At 38.2% G+C, this 16,774-nt stretch overlaps 1 protein-coding gene across 4 annotated transcripts in view; it reads left to right on the plus strand.

The window, feature by feature from the left end:
- LOC121441873 (trafficking protein particle complex subunit 8) overlaps nt 1-16,401 on the plus strand; it is an 88,611-nt gene extending 72,210 nt beyond the window's left edge. For all 4 annotated transcript variants that reach the window (XM_041643205.1, XM_041643207.1, XM_041643208.1 and 1 more), the window contains 9 exons: nt 537-684; nt 1,433-1,529; nt 2,709-2,777; nt 2,882-2,940; nt 5,918-6,091; nt 9,340-9,441; nt 12,119-12,264; nt 14,222-14,311; nt 15,335-16,401. In XM_041643205.1, the coding sequence (XP_041499139.1) occupies nt 537-684; nt 1,433-1,529; nt 2,709-2,777; nt 2,882-2,940; nt 5,918-6,091; nt 9,340-9,441; nt 12,119-12,264; nt 14,222-14,311; nt 15,335-15,569 (1,120 nt within the window). In that variant the 3' untranslated portion in view covers nt 15,570-16,401. The remainder of the gene's footprint in view (nt 1-536; nt 685-1,432; nt 1,530-2,708; nt 2,778-2,881; nt 2,941-5,917; nt 6,092-9,339; nt 9,442-12,118; nt 12,265-14,221; nt 14,312-15,334) is intronic.
- Nucleotides 16,402-16,774: the final 373 nt, after the last annotated feature.

A 16,774-nucleotide genomic window follows, 5' to 3' on the forward strand; every position in this document is an offset into this window, starting at 1 on the left:
ATACCCAGCATATGTGGCATGCACACACATTAAGAAAAAACTGAATTGTGGTTTTGTTGGTAGTTTTAATTTTGAGACCTAATTATTTGAGACAGGATCTCATTATATAGCCTTGGCTAGCCTGGAACTCTCTATAGACCAAGTTGGCCTCAAACTCACAGAGATTATTCTACCTCTGCATCCTGAGTGCTGGGATTAAAGGCTTGCACACCCATACTTTTGGGAGCATCTTTGGGACCACTTTTAAGAGAGAAGATGTATTTGTTGCTATGTGAAGGTTATTTTCACTATGACGTAGTTTGATGAGCAGGAGAAAAGCCTAGATAGAGCCAGGATTACTGTTAGTTTGCTTCAAATTGAGAAGAAACAACTGAACTAAACGTAGTCTAACTATAATTTTACCTTATTGTATTCTTTGTTTTCTGGTTATAGGCAATCCTGGAAGTTACTATGTTTCTGGTTTTTATTTAGAATTAGAGATTTGTAATGTAGGGAGAGACCCTTAGATTCAGTTTGCATGTGTTTTTAATTTTCAGGCACAGAATTTTAAGACACACTGCAGTTATTTGTACTAGCCGGTCTTTGAACGTGCGAGCAACTGTCTGTAGAAGTAATTCACTTGAAGATGAAGAAGGCAGGGGAGGCAATATGCTAGTCTTTGTGGATGTGGAAAATACCAATACTGTAAGTTATTTTAAACCTGAATTTTATTTTAAAGTCTGTTGAGAAATGTTTGTTCTTGGTAAATATGTTGCCCATAAACAGTGGTCCTTTTGCTCCAGCCTCCCAAGAGCTGGTATTGAAAGTGAACTGCCATACCTGGCTTATGAATAATTTTGATTATTAAATTCTACCAGAAATAGTAGATCCTAATTACCTTATGGATGGATAACTATGAATATATAATATACAAATATATTTCATTGTTGCTTTCTCTAAAGTGTTCGAGAGGATTTAAATAACTTTCTGGGATACGTATTGTTGAATTATTTCAAATACATATTACATTTAATGTTTTTATTTCTGAAGATTTGTTTTTATTTTATACACATGAAAGTTTTGCCTGCTTACATGTAACTGTATGTGTGTCTGGTGCCCATGGAGGCCAGAAGTAAGGGCTGAATTCTCTGGAAATGAAGTTATAGATTATTGTAAGCTGCCATTTGGGTGCTGAGAGTTGAACCTAGGTCCTCTAGAAACTCAGCAGGTGCTCTTAACTGTTGAGCCATCTCTCTAGCCCTCCTCCTTATTTTATTTATTTTCCTCTACTGGGAATTAAATGGGGCCTTGTACCTGAGGCAAGTGCTCTACCATTGAGCTTCATCCCTATCCTCTAATTACTTTTGCTTGATTTGAGTAGCATCTGATTTTGTCCTCAAGTTTATTAATTCAGTGCTTTTAACCTCAAGTGACTTTTCTGTGTCTTTGACAGAGTGAAGCAGGGGTTAAAGAGTTCCACATGGTGCAGGTGTCAAGCAGTAGCAAGCACTGGCAGCTGCACAAATCTGTGAACATCTCTGAAAACAAAGGTCTGTACCCTTAGTCTCACACTGATTATTATTTGGAGGCTTGTGTTAGTCACTTGTGGTGGTGGTGGTAACCAAATATATAAAGATGCAAGCAACTTAATGGAGGAAGGGTTTGTTTTGGCTACAGTGTGAAGGCATACAGCCTGTCCTTTCAGGGAATCCATTGGGATAGGAGCATGACATGCCTGGTCACACTGCATCTTTGTCAGGAAGCAGAGAGAGTAGGTAGGAGGTGGGGCTAGGAATAAGACCTGAGTGGCCTTCCACCAGCAAGGCACCACTAGCTGTGGACCACTTATTTAAATACACTAGCAATAGGGACATTTTGCATTTGAAGAATAGGAATTAGCTAAACATATGGAAAAGTCTGTATGCTCAGAGTGCATGGCATATTCATGTTTACTGGAGAAAAAAATGGTTGTGACTTTAGTGTAAATTATGCTGCTAACTCATGTAGACTTTAGTAGCCAGTAAAATAAATCAGCATTTTTTTTTTTTACTTATTTTTGTGTTTGTATCTGTGTGACATGTGGAGGTCAAAGGACAACTTGGAGGAGTCAGTTCTCTCCTTCTTCCATGCAGATCCCAGTATTAAACTCAGGTTATCAGACTTGGTAGTAACCACCTTTACCTGTTAAACCATCTTTCTGGCCCTATAAGAACATTTTAAAGCCAGATAAAGTGGCAGGAAATACACTATATCAGAAATTTTTATAAGTCATAAATGTGGAGAAGCACTAAAAAGAAATGATTGAAAAATACTCAAGGGGCATGGTCAAGTGTAAGACCGTGGGGTGCCTAGTATCCTGAAGTTCTAACCTTCCCAACTTAGTGTTTAAGACGTCAGATGTCAATTACACACACACACAATAATAGAGTCACATATGCTTGTGTATCTTAAGAGTCTGAATTTTAAGCTTTTCAGGTGGTTAATAAATATTCATTTTGTTGAAAAGAGAACAGTTTTTTTGTTTTTTGTTTTTTAGAGACAAGGCTGTCCTAGAATTTATTGTGTAGGCCAGGCTGGCCTCAAACTCAAGAGATTTGTGTGCATTGCCACACTCAACCAAATGAAATCTTTTTTATAATTATAAGTTGTTTTCTGTTTTGATGAAGGAAGTTTGAATAATGAATTGGGCTTTGCACATGTTATAACTTGAGAAACATTGTTATTTCTAGATGCCAAACTTGCCAGTAGGGAGAAGGGAAAGTTTTGCTTCAAGGCAGTAAGATGTAAACAAAAAGAAGGTAAATTTGTTTTACTTTGATAGTTTATTAATTGTCCATTTTATATCTTATAGCAGTGACATGATTAGTTTGTTTTCCTGTTTTTTTTTTGTTTTTTTTTTTAGCTGCTGTACAGTCCTCCGAAAAATACACTTTTGCGGATATCATCTTTGGAAATGAACAGGTATGCAGTGATGCACAGTAGAATTTGATGTAATTGTCTATTCTGACAAAAACTGTAGCATCACTAATAATCATCTTTGAATAGTGAGCATCTGAACTTTATATACTTTTACAGCCCACCTTTAATCCAAGTGTGCTGTATGGACTATACCACTTTAATTATATAAAATTAACTTTTGAAAATACCCAGTCGTGGAAACACAATGCTTAGGATTTTAGAAAAGCCAGAATTACTTGAGGAAACGTTTCTGTTTAGTAAAAGTAACCATAGTACAGCCAGTTTTTTTAATAAGTGGCCCCTCTGATTTCTGAGTCTACTTAAAAGTCTTTTCTCATGTTGTCATCTTCAAATCTGGGCATATCACGTAGTTCTGAGACCTGGAAACATTGGGTAGGTACTTAGGCTGTCTTAGAATTGGAAAGGTTTTTGTAAACACTTGATCATAATATGCATGAGTCATCTAGAGCAAGTTTTCAAATGTTAAGAAGTGTGCATTGGGGATCTTATTAAGATGCCAGTTCTGGGGGCTGGAGAGGTGGCTCAGAGGTTGGCTGCTCTTCCAGAGGTCCTGAGTTCTATTCCCAGCAACCACATTGTGGCTCACAACCATCTGTAATGAAATCTGGTACCCTCTTCTGGCCTGCAGGCAGAACACTATATACATAATAATTTAAAGATAAAAAGATGCAGTTCTGAAGTGTCAGGCCTGTGGTGGAAACCTAGGTTTTGCGTGGTTTCTAGGTAGTCCTGCAGACCTTAGTAGCTCAATCTTTAGACCTTGGCTTTGAGGTCCAGGTATAGAGAATTTTCTTAGAATAAAGGCTTTTCTTCCCCACTTCTGAAGCCTCATTGTGATCTGCAATAGAGTTTGGGAATATGATTTTTAAAAATTGTTTTGAAGATAGGGTATTATGTAGTCCATCCTGGCCTAAAACTCCATATATAGCCAAGAATAACCTTGAACTACTCCTCTTCCTGTCTCCATATCCTGAGTCCTGGTGGTCTTAAAGGTTTATGGCACTGTGTCTGGTGGGATTGCAGCCCTATGGGAGCATATCTGCTAGACCATTTCTGGTGGGATTGCAGTTATAGCACCATGTCACCATGTCTGGCTTTCCTTGTGAAGCTGGAGGTTGAACCCAGAACTTTGTGTATGCTAGACTCTCACTCTGCCACTGAACTATGTCCCTAGCCTGGACCATGCTTTAACATGTTGTTTTAATTAATTTTGTATGTGCTCACATACATGTGCTTGTGTGCATGTGTGTGCCATGGTGGATGTGAAGGTCAGAGAAGACCACTTTCTGGAGTGAGTTCTCTTTCCTGCTTGAGTCAGGGGTCTCCCCATGCCTCTGCTGCTGTACTCTTTATGCTCCAGGCTAGCTGGCCTACAAAGTTTGGACTGCTTCTGGTATGCACCTTCACTTTACCATAAGGATGCTGGAATTAAGATGTGGGTTCTAGACATCCTCTTGAGGTTATCAGACTTGTGTGACAAGCACTTTTACCTTTTTATCTCCCTGCCTTATGCATTTCTAAGCAGCTCTACTGTAGTCTAAGGAGCCACCCACTCACTTCTTCATGTTCTTTCCTAAGTCCAGACACCCTAAGTACTGCATTTCTCTCTTCAGGAGTTTTCATGCTGCTTGTTTTCTATGACAATATTTGAGGAAGCAGCTATTTAAGGAACATCTCACAACTACAGAGGTCCAATGATTGCAAAGCATGTATGATTTTAAATGTTAGAATTAGCAGTATTTCAGGTCTTCACTTGTATACTTTTATCATTTCTTTTTCTATGTTGTCTTTTTGCTTATTTGTTTATTGTGATATTGGTGATCCTAGGACTTAAACCTAGGATTTAAATCATATGCTACACAAGCACTCTATCACTAATTTATACCCTAGCCCTCTTTTTTACTTTTTACTTTTAGAAGGGTCTCACTGAGTTGTCTCTATTGGGATTACAGGTTTATGCCATCAGACCTGGTGGATGACTTTTTAATTTTATTTTAAAATAATTTAAATTCCTACAAGCATCAATTGGACCCTTAAATTATATTAAATCTGTAATTTTTGTTGTATTTTTTGTTAAATAATATCTTATTTGAGCACTGAAGAAGGCAAAAACAAAGACTTTTTTTTTTTTTTTGAAGTATCTGATTGAATGACACCACGTACTATAGATTAAGGAGAAAACTGTGGAGATGATATTTTACCAGAAAAAGTTCACCAGAAGAGGAAAAAACTGCACTTTTTTTTGTTTGTTTTTTTTAAGTGGTTAGGATGGGTTAACTTACTTCTTATATTTTTGGTTGTGGGCCTACCCTTTAACAGCTGAGCCAGCTTTACGTATGAATGATACACGCTTAGTAATCCATAAAATTTCAAATGTAGAGATTTTACCATGAGAGAGTATTCTATGTTAGAGGGAATCCTATAGATTGGATCTTTTCTCACATTGTTTTTTTCAAGTAAATACAAAGGGCAGTTTAATACTGTGATTATCTATGTTATTTCATTAGATGCTGCCTGGATAGTGTCCTCATAAGTTTTTAATTAATTCAGCCAGATGCCTCAAAAAGTACTCATGCACAAAACTATTTAACAACTACAATGAAAATGAGTTTTAGTTCTAGGATCTGACTGATTTTTTAGGGAATTAAATGAATGCGTAGAACTTTTGTTTTGTAGAATTGTAGTTTTTATTCATCCTCCCGGACACTTAGGAAAATCATGACAGTAGAGAGTGTTTTGGTGTAGCACCTTTTAAGGTTATGAGTAATTTGCACTAAATCTTTTAGATATTCAAATGACCTTCACATTCAGCTGCACAGACAAGAAATTAATGAGCGAACTTTTCGGTTTATATGTGTTATAGAACTGTACATTTTGGCAGAAAATATTTAAATGAGTAAGTTTTGACAGGGTGTTTAATTAAAACACTTTTGTAGACAAGTGATATTTCTTTCTACAGATAATAAGTTCAGCAAGTCCATGTGCAGATTTCTTTTACCGAAGTTTATCTTCAGAGTTGAAGAAACCGCAAGATTCTCTTTCTGCGCATCCAGAGAAACATGCAGCAGCGGAAGCTGTGCGGTTGATTCAGAAGTGCAGTGAGGTGGACCTGAACCTTGTCATATTGTGGAAGGTAGTGTACTACATGCTGCCAGCAAGCCTCACTTAGAGACGTGTAGGTTTTACTTTTCATTTTGAGACAGAGTCTTTCTGTGTAGGACAGGCAGACCTCAGACTTTGTGTACTCCTGCTTTAGCTTCAGGAGTGCTGGAAACAGCGCTGTGTCACATCCAGTCTGGATATCTGCCTTTCCGCCTTCTGTCCTTCCTTTCTTTCCTTTGTTGTCTGGTTGGTTGGTTTGTTTTTTAAGACATAGTCTCAATATATAGCCCTGCTAGCCTAGAACTTGCTATATAGACCAGTCTGGACTTGAACTTAGAGGGAGATCCATCTTTACTTGAATCAAAGCTTTGTGCTTCTCTATTTAGATCTAGATATTTTATTTTCAAACTGGAGAACAATTGTGTACTCATTTTTTTCTGGTTAAAATTTTCACTTTCAATATTGAAATTAGTTTATAACTTTTAATAGTTCCATAGTGACTTTTTGAATGTTTCTGTCTAAAGAAAGGAATTTAGTAAAAGCTGATCACTTTCTTCTGTGAGATAATTTTGTTTCTGTGAATCACCAAGAATATTATGGACATGCAGGTCAGTGAGAGCAGGTTGCATTAACCTATCATGAGCATCTCCAGACACTATCAAGAAGGAAACTGTGAGTCTGTGGGTACTCAATTCCCTGCTCCAGCAGCCATGGACTTGTTGCTGTTTGTGTTCATCTTTTTGTGCCTTTCCTCCCTTTTTTTATTTTTACCTTTATTTATTGTTGCTGGAAGTAGTTTATATTTTTGAAACAATGCTGGCTTTGCACCTACTTATGAAATCCTACTTAAATAAATTGCATATGTTAATTATAGAATAAGATTTATGTTAAAATGACTAGTTGTATGTTGTTATATATTAGCTTGAAATCATAGGCTCTTGAATGCCCTTTGATGCATTTAAGGTAAGATTTTGAGTAATATGTGTTGTTGTAATATGTACTCAGTTGTCAAGTCCACAATCACCTTGACTGGAAAGAAAATTTTACTTTTTAAAAAACAGCCTGCTGATCATATGTAAAAGAGAACCTGAGGTGTATTAAAGAATATGATACAAAGCTTGGTAGTGGTTAGTACCTGGAACTGCATTTTTATTGAGTTGAGAAAAATGTCTGTAAATTAAAGAGAATTGAAAAATACTTTTTTCCCTTTTTTGGTTTTTATTTTTCTGACAGGATCCCATATAATCAAGGTTGGCTTTGAACTTCTTATCCTTCCAGTACCTCCCAAGTGCTGGGATTACAGGTGTGTGTTATCACACCTAGCTAGCTACTGAACACTTGTGAAGTCATCTTAATTGTGGGAGATCATGCACAGGAAGGGGGGATTTGTGAATTAACACTATTCAGGACCAGACTCATAGCTTGGGCATCAAATGGTTTTATTTGAGGCAGGGTCTCATATGTAGCTCAGGTTGGCCTGGAATTCTATATTTAAAAAATTTCTGACATTGACTCAAGACTTTATCAGTGATTTCCTGTAAAGGTTAAACCAGCACCAGCAGCTGTTCAGCTACTTACTTCTCTGTTCTGGATTGAGTGGACTCTGGGCTGTCCTGTGCCTTAGGACAGCAGTACTCAGTATGACCCCAAATGACAAGCTGTCACCAGTCAGTAAGTATAGAAAGTGAAAGTACTCAAGCTTTGAGACTCTTGCAGCATTCTGATGGAGTCTCTGGAATCAAATGAAAACTTGGCTTATTTTTAAAAAAGCAAGTCTCTGGGCTTGGTAGCGCAAGACTTTAATCCCAGCACTTGGGAGTCAGAGATAGGTAGTTCGAGGCCAGCCTAGTCTACAGAGTGAGTTCCAGGACAGCCAGGGCTACACAGAGAAACCCTCTCTCGAAAAACAAAAAAGCCCAACCAGCCAAACAAACAAAAACACAACTAAATCAGAGTTGGACAGCAGTTAAGAGCATTGGACTGCTCTTCCAGAGGACCCAGGTTTGATTCCTAGCACTGACAGGGTGGCTCACAACCCTAGTCCAAGGGCATTCAACATTTTCTGGCTTCCACGGGTAACAGGCGCGCACGCACACATACACAGTGCATAAATATATATGCCAACAAAATATTAATGTGCATGAATAAATAAAAACAAAAACTCCAAATAAGTCATTAATAAATATAGAACAGAGTCAAATTCCAAAGAGAGAAAATATATATATAAATTGGGACAAATATTTTAAAATAGATTAATTCAATTTGCTAGTCGAAAAAGAAAGCCTTTTTAAAAAGCATATGTAGCCAGATGTGGTCCCATGTACTTGTAGTTCTTGTATTCAAAACACTTAAGTTTGATTCCAGCCTGAGCTACAGATCAGATTCTACTGCAGCCCGTGATATACAGTGGGACCCTATCTTCGAAGAAAATGACCAAAACCAAAAGAAGTTGTGTGGATTAAAGTGAATATGCTGTACCTGTAATGCTAGCTCTCATGGTGCACAGACAGAATCACAGGGTTGAGGCCATCCTGAACTTCACAGGCTGACAAGGCATGGCATTTTCACTCACAGGGTTCACTTTAGTCACCTGCATGTTGGCAGTAAAGAAACTTGTATGTCACTTCTTAGTCTTTAACGGAGATCTCCGTAAAACAGTCTTTCTTGGGCCTATGGAGATGACTCGGCAGGAATAGTGCTTGAGGTGCAAGCATGAGGACCTGAGTTCAGATCCCCAGCACTCAGGTAAAAGTAACCTCAGTGCTGAGCGGAGAGAGGATCCCTGGGAGCAAGCCTGTCAGGGAACTCTGGGTTCACTGAGAATGGTGACTGAGGAATCAGGATACGCTGAGTTCTGGCTTTCATATGCATCTGCCTACACGTGTTCTCTCTCTCTCTCTCTCTCTCTCTCTCTCTCTCTCTCTCTCTCTCTCTCACACACACACACACACACACACACACACGAGGTCTGTGTTGTGACACACTTCTTTGAAGTTTGAAAGTCTAGAGAAAACAAGAGGAAAAATTCAAGATTTATCTTTTTGAAATACTTGGGTCAGTCAAGTTTTATTTTAAAAAAAACCCAGCAGATTCAGAGGGATGGGTAGATGGTTTTTTTTTGATTGAATGTGAATTGAAAGGTTGAAATGCTGACACAAGATTATTGATAATTGATGGATACTAGGTGTCATATTTTTTTTCCCACCAGTAGTTAAGATGGTTACTTTTGGGGTTTCTGCCAGGAGTGAAAAGTGACATTTCTTTTGGTTACGTTTTCAGGCGTACGTTGTAGAAGATAACAAGCAGCTTATTTTAGAAGGCCAGCATCACGTTGTTCTCCGCACTATTGGGAAAGAAGCCTTTTCACAGTCTCAGAAACAGGTAATGGCAGTTGCTGGGAGGCCGTTCTGACCCTTCCGTGTATGCGTATGGTTGTATGGTTGTGCTTCCGTTGTACTTGTGATCTTTCTGTGCTCTGTCCTCTCACTCCCTCTACCTCTGTCTTCTCCATTCTGAGACAGGGTCTGTTTGCTCTGCCTGGCCTCAAATGTGCAGCCTCTGCATTACCCTCTGGTGGTGGAGTTAGAGGCATGTGTTGCATGCCTAGTTTGTCTAAATATCCTTCTTTGGCTACCATTTATGTCTTTTATCCTAATATGTAAAAATTTCTTTCAGTGTTATTTATTTTATGGTGAGGATTGAACCCTGAGCCTCACACATTATAGCCCACACTCTACCACTAAGCTATACCTTTAACCCTTATTCAGTACAATTTAGAAGTCATGTTGTTTAGATGGCTTGAATGTATTAATAATAGATTTTAAAACTTTTAATGATATGTGATCTTTTTTATAAGTGAACATTTTGCCTGCATATATATGTCTCCCAAGAACTGTATATGTGACGATATGCATGCTTGGTGTCCATGGACTATGTCTATGCATGCAGTGCCCACAGACTTGGGAAGAGGGCATTGGATCCTGGAAGTGGGGTTATGGATGATTCTGAACTGGGTCCTCTAGAAGAGTATTCGGTGCTCTTAAACACTGACCCATCTCTCCAGCCCCAATAGTGCATTTTTTTAAACTTTAAAAATTAAAGATAGTCTTAAATAGAGAGTCTTTGCAAATCAAAACACATTCTAATCCAAGATTGGAGTCAAGAAAAAGACCCCAGCAGCTGTCCAGAGGCCCGCCTGTCTTTCCTCAGCTCTGTGTTTTCTGAAGTAAACCGGACTGTTTGTATGTCTTAGAAGTCAAAAAGCAGAGCTGCTGTTTTGAATCTGTGCAGATGTCCTATAGGTTTATTATAGGTTTCTTGTCACCCTGTCCATGTTATAACTCTTCAGTGGACATTTCAGTGCTGAAACAACTACTTTCTAATCAAAAGAGCAGACTGATTCCCAGGCTGACAGGGGAGGACTGCAGGGTGAGCTCTAAGACCTTATGAAACCAGAGTGTGAAATGTCCACTGCTTAGGAGAGCATGTAGGCTGAATTGCTTTATGTTACAGAGTTTTGCTGTTTTTATCCTCATAAATACTCTGTTCACCTTACACAGTAGAATCAGCCTGATTTTTCAAGAGACTCTTGCAAAAAGTAGAGCTGTGTAGAAGGAGCAGTGGGCTGCGTTCCTGCCACCCGGATCCCAGCCGCCTGGCTAGGTTATGACCCGAAATAACAACACACAAGTTGTATTCTTTTAAACACTGCTTGGCCCATTAGCTCTAGTCTCTTACTGGCTAACTCTCATATCTTGCTTTAACCCATATCTAATAATCTGTGTAGCACCACGAGGTGGTGGCTTACCGGGAAGATTCTAGTGTACGTCCATCTTGGGCTGGAGCTTCATCGCATCTGCCTCAGAGGGGAGAGGCATGGCAATTGCCTCACTTCCTCCCAGCATTCTGTTCTGTTTACTCCGCCTACCTTAATTTTCTGTTCTATCAAGGGCCAAGGCAGTTTCTTTATTAACCAATGAAATCAACTCAAAACAGAAGACCCTCCCACATCAGAGATGTCTTTATGATTAGTGTTAGATAATTTTTATGCTTCACTTTTTTTATAATTTTAAAATAAATTTATATTTTTAATAAATTTTTAAATGATTTTTATAAATTTTAAATGTTTTTTATAATTTTAAAGTAATTTTTGTTTTCACTTTCCTCCTTTAAGAAAAAACAATTTAGGGGACCTTATGCAGTAGCTCAGGCTGGCCTCAGTTTTGTGTATAGCTGAGGTTGACCTTGAATTCTTGATTATTTTGCTTCTACCACTTCAAGTGCTGGGGAAACAAAATATGGGATTATAATGGCACCACTGTGCCTGGTTTATAGGGTGCTGGGGCTTGAACCCATTCATGCCAGGCAAGCACTGTACCAGCTGAGCTATTTCCAGTACATATTAGCCTTTGAGTAATATATTTGAAATACTAAATCTATGAGATAAATGAATATGTTTTCTTTTTTTTTAATATTTATTTATTTATTATGTATACAATATTCTGTTGTGTGTATGCCTGCAGGCCAGAAGAGGGCACCAGACTTCATTACAGATGGTTGTGAGCCACCATGTGGTTGCTGGGGATTGAACTCAGGACCTTTGGAAGAGCAGGCAGTGCTCTTAACCTCTGAGCCATCTCTCCAGCCCAATGAATATGTTTTCAAGATGGAAATTTTTTATTTGTTTGTTAATTCTTGATCCTCAGCTGTTAAAACAGCTGTGGATAATTGAATATCCACAGCCTAAGTACTGAACAGTTTTATTGAATGAAAATCACATCAGTCATGAAAATGGTTGGTTATGGGAGCCAGTGTTACATGTAGGAAAGGTATTAAAGTAATTATGTAAGATCATAGAGCTAATGTGTGGAGTGGTTAGGTAAACTAGTGTTTATCTCAGGTTATACTACAGATGACAATAGCTGCCAGTTTAAATAATAGCAAAGAAGAAAAGGTACTTCATGATTTAGGTTCTCTTCACTGTTTTTTTAAGAGTTTGTACATACTGTGACTTATATAAAGCATCATTTCATTATTAGTCTTTATTGTTTATCCTCAGGAGCCGCCAGAAATGGAACTATTAAAGTTTTTCAGGCCAGAAAACACTGCAGTTTCTACAAGACCATCAGTAGAACAGCTTTCTAATCTCATTAAAACAAGTCTTCACTACCCGGAGTCATTTCATCATCCATTTCATCAAAAAAGGTATGGGGCTTATTTTTGTTAAATTTCTTATGTACATGTACAGATACCCATTCTTTAAAAATTAACATTATTTCAGTAACAGCATTGACCCACTTACCAAAAGAAATTTAAAATAATATTGAGTCTTCCATGATTTAACCTTTACTATGATTAGTTTTTGTGTCTGGTGTGTTTGCGCATGCATGTGCAGGCACGCATAGACACACAACTTCAGTGTTACTGAGGATGAATGTTGGCCCACCCAATTCTCAGATGTCAAAAACTTTCTATTTGAAGTGTTAAGTTTTTTTCATAAAGTCAAAAACTAGAGAAAAAGATTGTATCATTTTGTTTTAGACACAAATCAAACCTATAGCATGACTAACAGTGGAACTCAGTTTTAGACTATGATTTTTTTACATCTGTTTTGTGTGTGTATGTGTGCGCGCGTGCGCGTGTGTGTGCCTTATGTGGCATTCACATGGAGGTCAAAGGACATCTTTTGAAAGTTAGTCCTCTCCTTCTACCACGTAGAGCTCAGGTATGAAATTCAGGTTGTCAGACTTGGCAGTAATCTGAGCCATCTTGCAAACTAACTCCTCCTGGAGAATCTTCAAGTACTAAATATCATAGGGAATGATTTATTTATAATTTTGATAAACAACTTTAATGTGTAAACAACGTTTTTAAAGTAGAAAGTTCTAAGCCAGTCAGTGGTGGCCCACACCTTTAATCCCAGCACTCGGGAGGCAGAGGCAGGCGAATCTCTGTGAGTTCAGAGAGAGTTTTAAATCTGATGACACTTCAAAAGGTTGCCCATTTGCAGGCATAAAGGCATAGAGTTTTCTTAGAACCAGTGTGTCTATAACAATTGATGTTTAAAGTTTTGGGGAAGTCACCCTTGGTAGAGATGGGAGAGGGATTTATGTGATAAGACAGAAAAGAAATGGTGAAGAGTGAGCCGAGGAGAAAAGCATATCTTCAGAAGGCTGGAAAAGAGCAGCTAAAGCAGGAAGACCAAGATGGAGGTGATGTCTCAGCAGCTGGAGGGAAAAAGGGACTGACAGTTCAGTGCTCCAGAAAGGTCTGGTCGTAGTCAGTGGGCCGTGATGTGAATTGCTCTGAGGACTAGATGGGCAGCAGGGTGGGTTGTGCAAATATCTGCATCTCTTCTTTCTAGTAGCATTTTAGTAAGGTAACTTAGCATTGAGTAACTTAGCATTTGAGGAATAGATGGGACCTGAATAGTTTAAGTTCCTGGGGCTTCACTTTGGCTTGTTACATACACATTTGTAATTTAAATGAAGGAGAGGCTGCAAACTAGAAACCTGCTCTCTGGGGCATAGCGCCAGCACAACCTAAGCCACATATGTATGCAGGAAAACACTTTAAAGTGTACATTCTGATATTTAGTATGGAGAGATTGTATTAATGTATTTTATTTACAAAGTAAGTTACCCTAAAATGATTTTGTGACTCATTTTGTTTTTTTTCTTACTTGAATTTGATTTTTTTTTATTGCGAAAAGAAGAAAAAAAAACATAAACAAAAAACAAGTTTCCACCTCCTCCCAGCCTCCCATTTCCCTTCCCCTCCTCCCACCCTTCTCCCCCTCCTCCCACCCTTCTCCCCTTCCCCCCACTCCTCTCCCCCTCCCTCTCCAGTCCACAGAGCAGTCCGGGTTCCCTGCCCTGTGTTAAGTCCTAGGTCCTCTCCGTCCATATCTAGGAAGGTGAACATCCAAACTGGCTAGGCTCCCACAAAGCCAGCACATTAAGTAGGATCAAAACCCCCTGCCATTGTCCTTGGTGTCTCATCAGCCCTCATTGTTCGCCATGTTCAGAGAGTCCGGTTTTATCCCATGCTTTTTCAGTCACAGTAAACTTGTGTTTTGTTAAGTATTTTTGTGTTATTTTTAAGAAACTAGTTTCTAAGAAGAAAGTGTATGACTAATGGTTTGTTTATCTTTGTTCCACAGCCTTTGCTTAGTACCAGTCACCCTTTTACTTTCTAATTGTTCTAAGGCTGATGTGGATGTAATAGTTGATTTGCGGCATAAAACAACAAGGTGAGAATTTATTTTATGAGAGGCTGTTTAGTAGCCCAAAGTTTGGTATTATTTAAAGCAGTTCAGTGTTTTGAAATTATGCAAATCACTGCCTAACATGGATAAAGTTAATTCAAGCAGTGTTAGATTTGTTTATATAGTGTCAGAGAATTGTTACAGAGCTATTAAATATCGGAGGTTTTTTTTCCCCAACTTGAAAATAATACTTAATAAAAGAGTCTAGATTATATTGCTATACCCAATACTCCTAGAACCAGCAGGTTTGTCTCGGGCATTTTTGTATTAGGAAATAAATCTCAGACTGAAGAAATGGTTCAGTGATCAATTACACTTGCTGCTCTTGTAGAGGATCTGTGTTTGGTTCTCAGCATCTCTGTGGTATCTTACAACCATCTGTAACTCCAGTTCCAAGGGATCTGATATTTTCTTCTGGCTCTTCAGGTACCAGGTACACACATGATTCAGTTACACACATGGAGGCAGTGTATCCATACACATAAAGATAAGTAAATTAATCTTCAAAAACACAAAAGAAAAGTCTTATTAAACATATGCTTAATGTTTTCATATTACACCCTAGATGGTGTCTTAAAATCTGAGTGCATAGGAGCCTGCATGTCTGCATATCACAGACTCATTGAATTGTGCTGTGGTGCCGAGCACTAGATTGTTCCTACTTCCTAGTTTTACAACATTTACGATTATGGGCATTCTTTTACACAGTTATTTTTTTGTATGTGGATAACAGGTTAAGAGCTCAATTTCAAATCAGGTTCCATTGTTTACTAGATGCCATTATGGGCATTAAATGAAATAATCTACTTTTAGCATTGTTCCTAGAAAATAGTAATAACTGTTAACATATGGTTGATTGTTACGGTAATAATGTTATTAATAATAGTTCATTTCATAAACAATTCCTAGAAATAAAAGGATTTGATGAAAGAGAGATGTTAGTAAGATTTTAGAGGGGAAAAAAACATAAAAAAAAATTGACAATTTACCGTTTCCTTCCTCCTCTAGTCCAGAGGCATTGGACACTCATGGATCGTTCACATGGCTTGGACAGACACAGTATAAACTCCAGCTGAGAAGTGAAGAGTCACGCAGTTTGCAACTGAAAGCATGCTTTGTTCATACGGGTGTTTATAACCTTGGGACTCCAAGGGTATTCGCCAAGTTATCGGACCAGGTTACAGAATTTGAAACAAGTCAGCAGAACTCCATGCCTGCTCTGATTATCATTAATAACGCATGACAGCTGAGAGTCACAGAAAGAGTCCGACTCTGTGGGATTAGTTTTACAGCAGCGTTTGAATTACCCTCTTGTTAAGGAAGTTCTCTGATCACTGCAAAAATACTGGGACTTGGCACTTAGCTGACACACAGTACACTGGACTGAGAATAGAATTCCGATTCTTTCTTTTAAAACTGGTAATAATGTCCATGTTCATAATACAGAATTTCAATATATCCATACACTTTAACAAGCCGTGTCTTAAAAAAAAAGTCGAAGTCTGCTGTTGCAGCTTGTAGAATGGGTGTGACCCTGAGGAGATGGTTTTGAGGAAGGGAAGGCCTCGTTGGCAATACTGCCATTAAGCCATTCATGTGCAGTTCCCAGCTGTACTGTGAAGTTCTCTAGAGTGTTAAATACAGGTTTTCCTGCCTTGCCTCATGCCGTTCTGTAAGATCGGTCTTGGACTTTGGTTATGGCATTTGTATTTCAGTCTGGTATCCCAATGGCTTATATATAACTGTAAAAAGAAAAGCTTTTCTGATGCTTTGAACATAGTTTTGGAAAGAATTTGACTTTATTCCCTTACTCATCTCTTGACTGTCACACTATTTCACGATAAGATTTTTGTCATTAAATCATATTCTTTATTATATAACTTTAACAATTAAGTTGATCTGTTTAAAATATAAATCTACTCAAGTTAAAAATAAGCTTTTCAAAAATGTATTATATTTATAACAAATTTACTGTAAATAGAATAAAGACATACTATTCACTGTATAAATTTATTAGATGCTTTTTTTAAAACCTGGTTTTGTGAGGACTTAATATATTCTCTATTTAAAATAAATGCCACCTGTGTACAGTAGGCACCAGCCTAGTTTCCTGTGAAAGCTTCATCGCCATTGTTCACAAATGAAGCATGGCCTTTGCTCTTGAAGAGCAAATGAAGTTTTTCTTTGCACGTGTCCTGTCTGGTTCTGTATTCAGGTCTGTATGGGCTGGCCTCATGCCAGTGGGGAGGTCATCATTGCTTCCTACACCTACTGTTCACAGCTGCATAGGCGCTGGTTACAGACTTCCTGTAGGAAGAAGTACAGCTTCTGAACTGAACAGGAAATAGCTCCCTAAAACAGTACCCAATTAGTTCTTACTGGTGATCAAAATCCAGAGCAAAATGCAGAGCTGGGAGATTGGCGTTATGGGGATTACTGTGCCCAGAA

The sequence above is a fragment of the Microtus oregoni genome, unplaced genomic scaffold, assembly GCF_018167655.1.
Source record: "Microtus oregoni isolate MIOR12 unplaced genomic scaffold, Mior012 000082F_ref0000272, whole genome shotgun sequence".
Lineage (NCBI taxonomy): Eukaryota > Metazoa > Chordata > Mammalia > Rodentia > Cricetidae > Microtus > Microtus oregoni.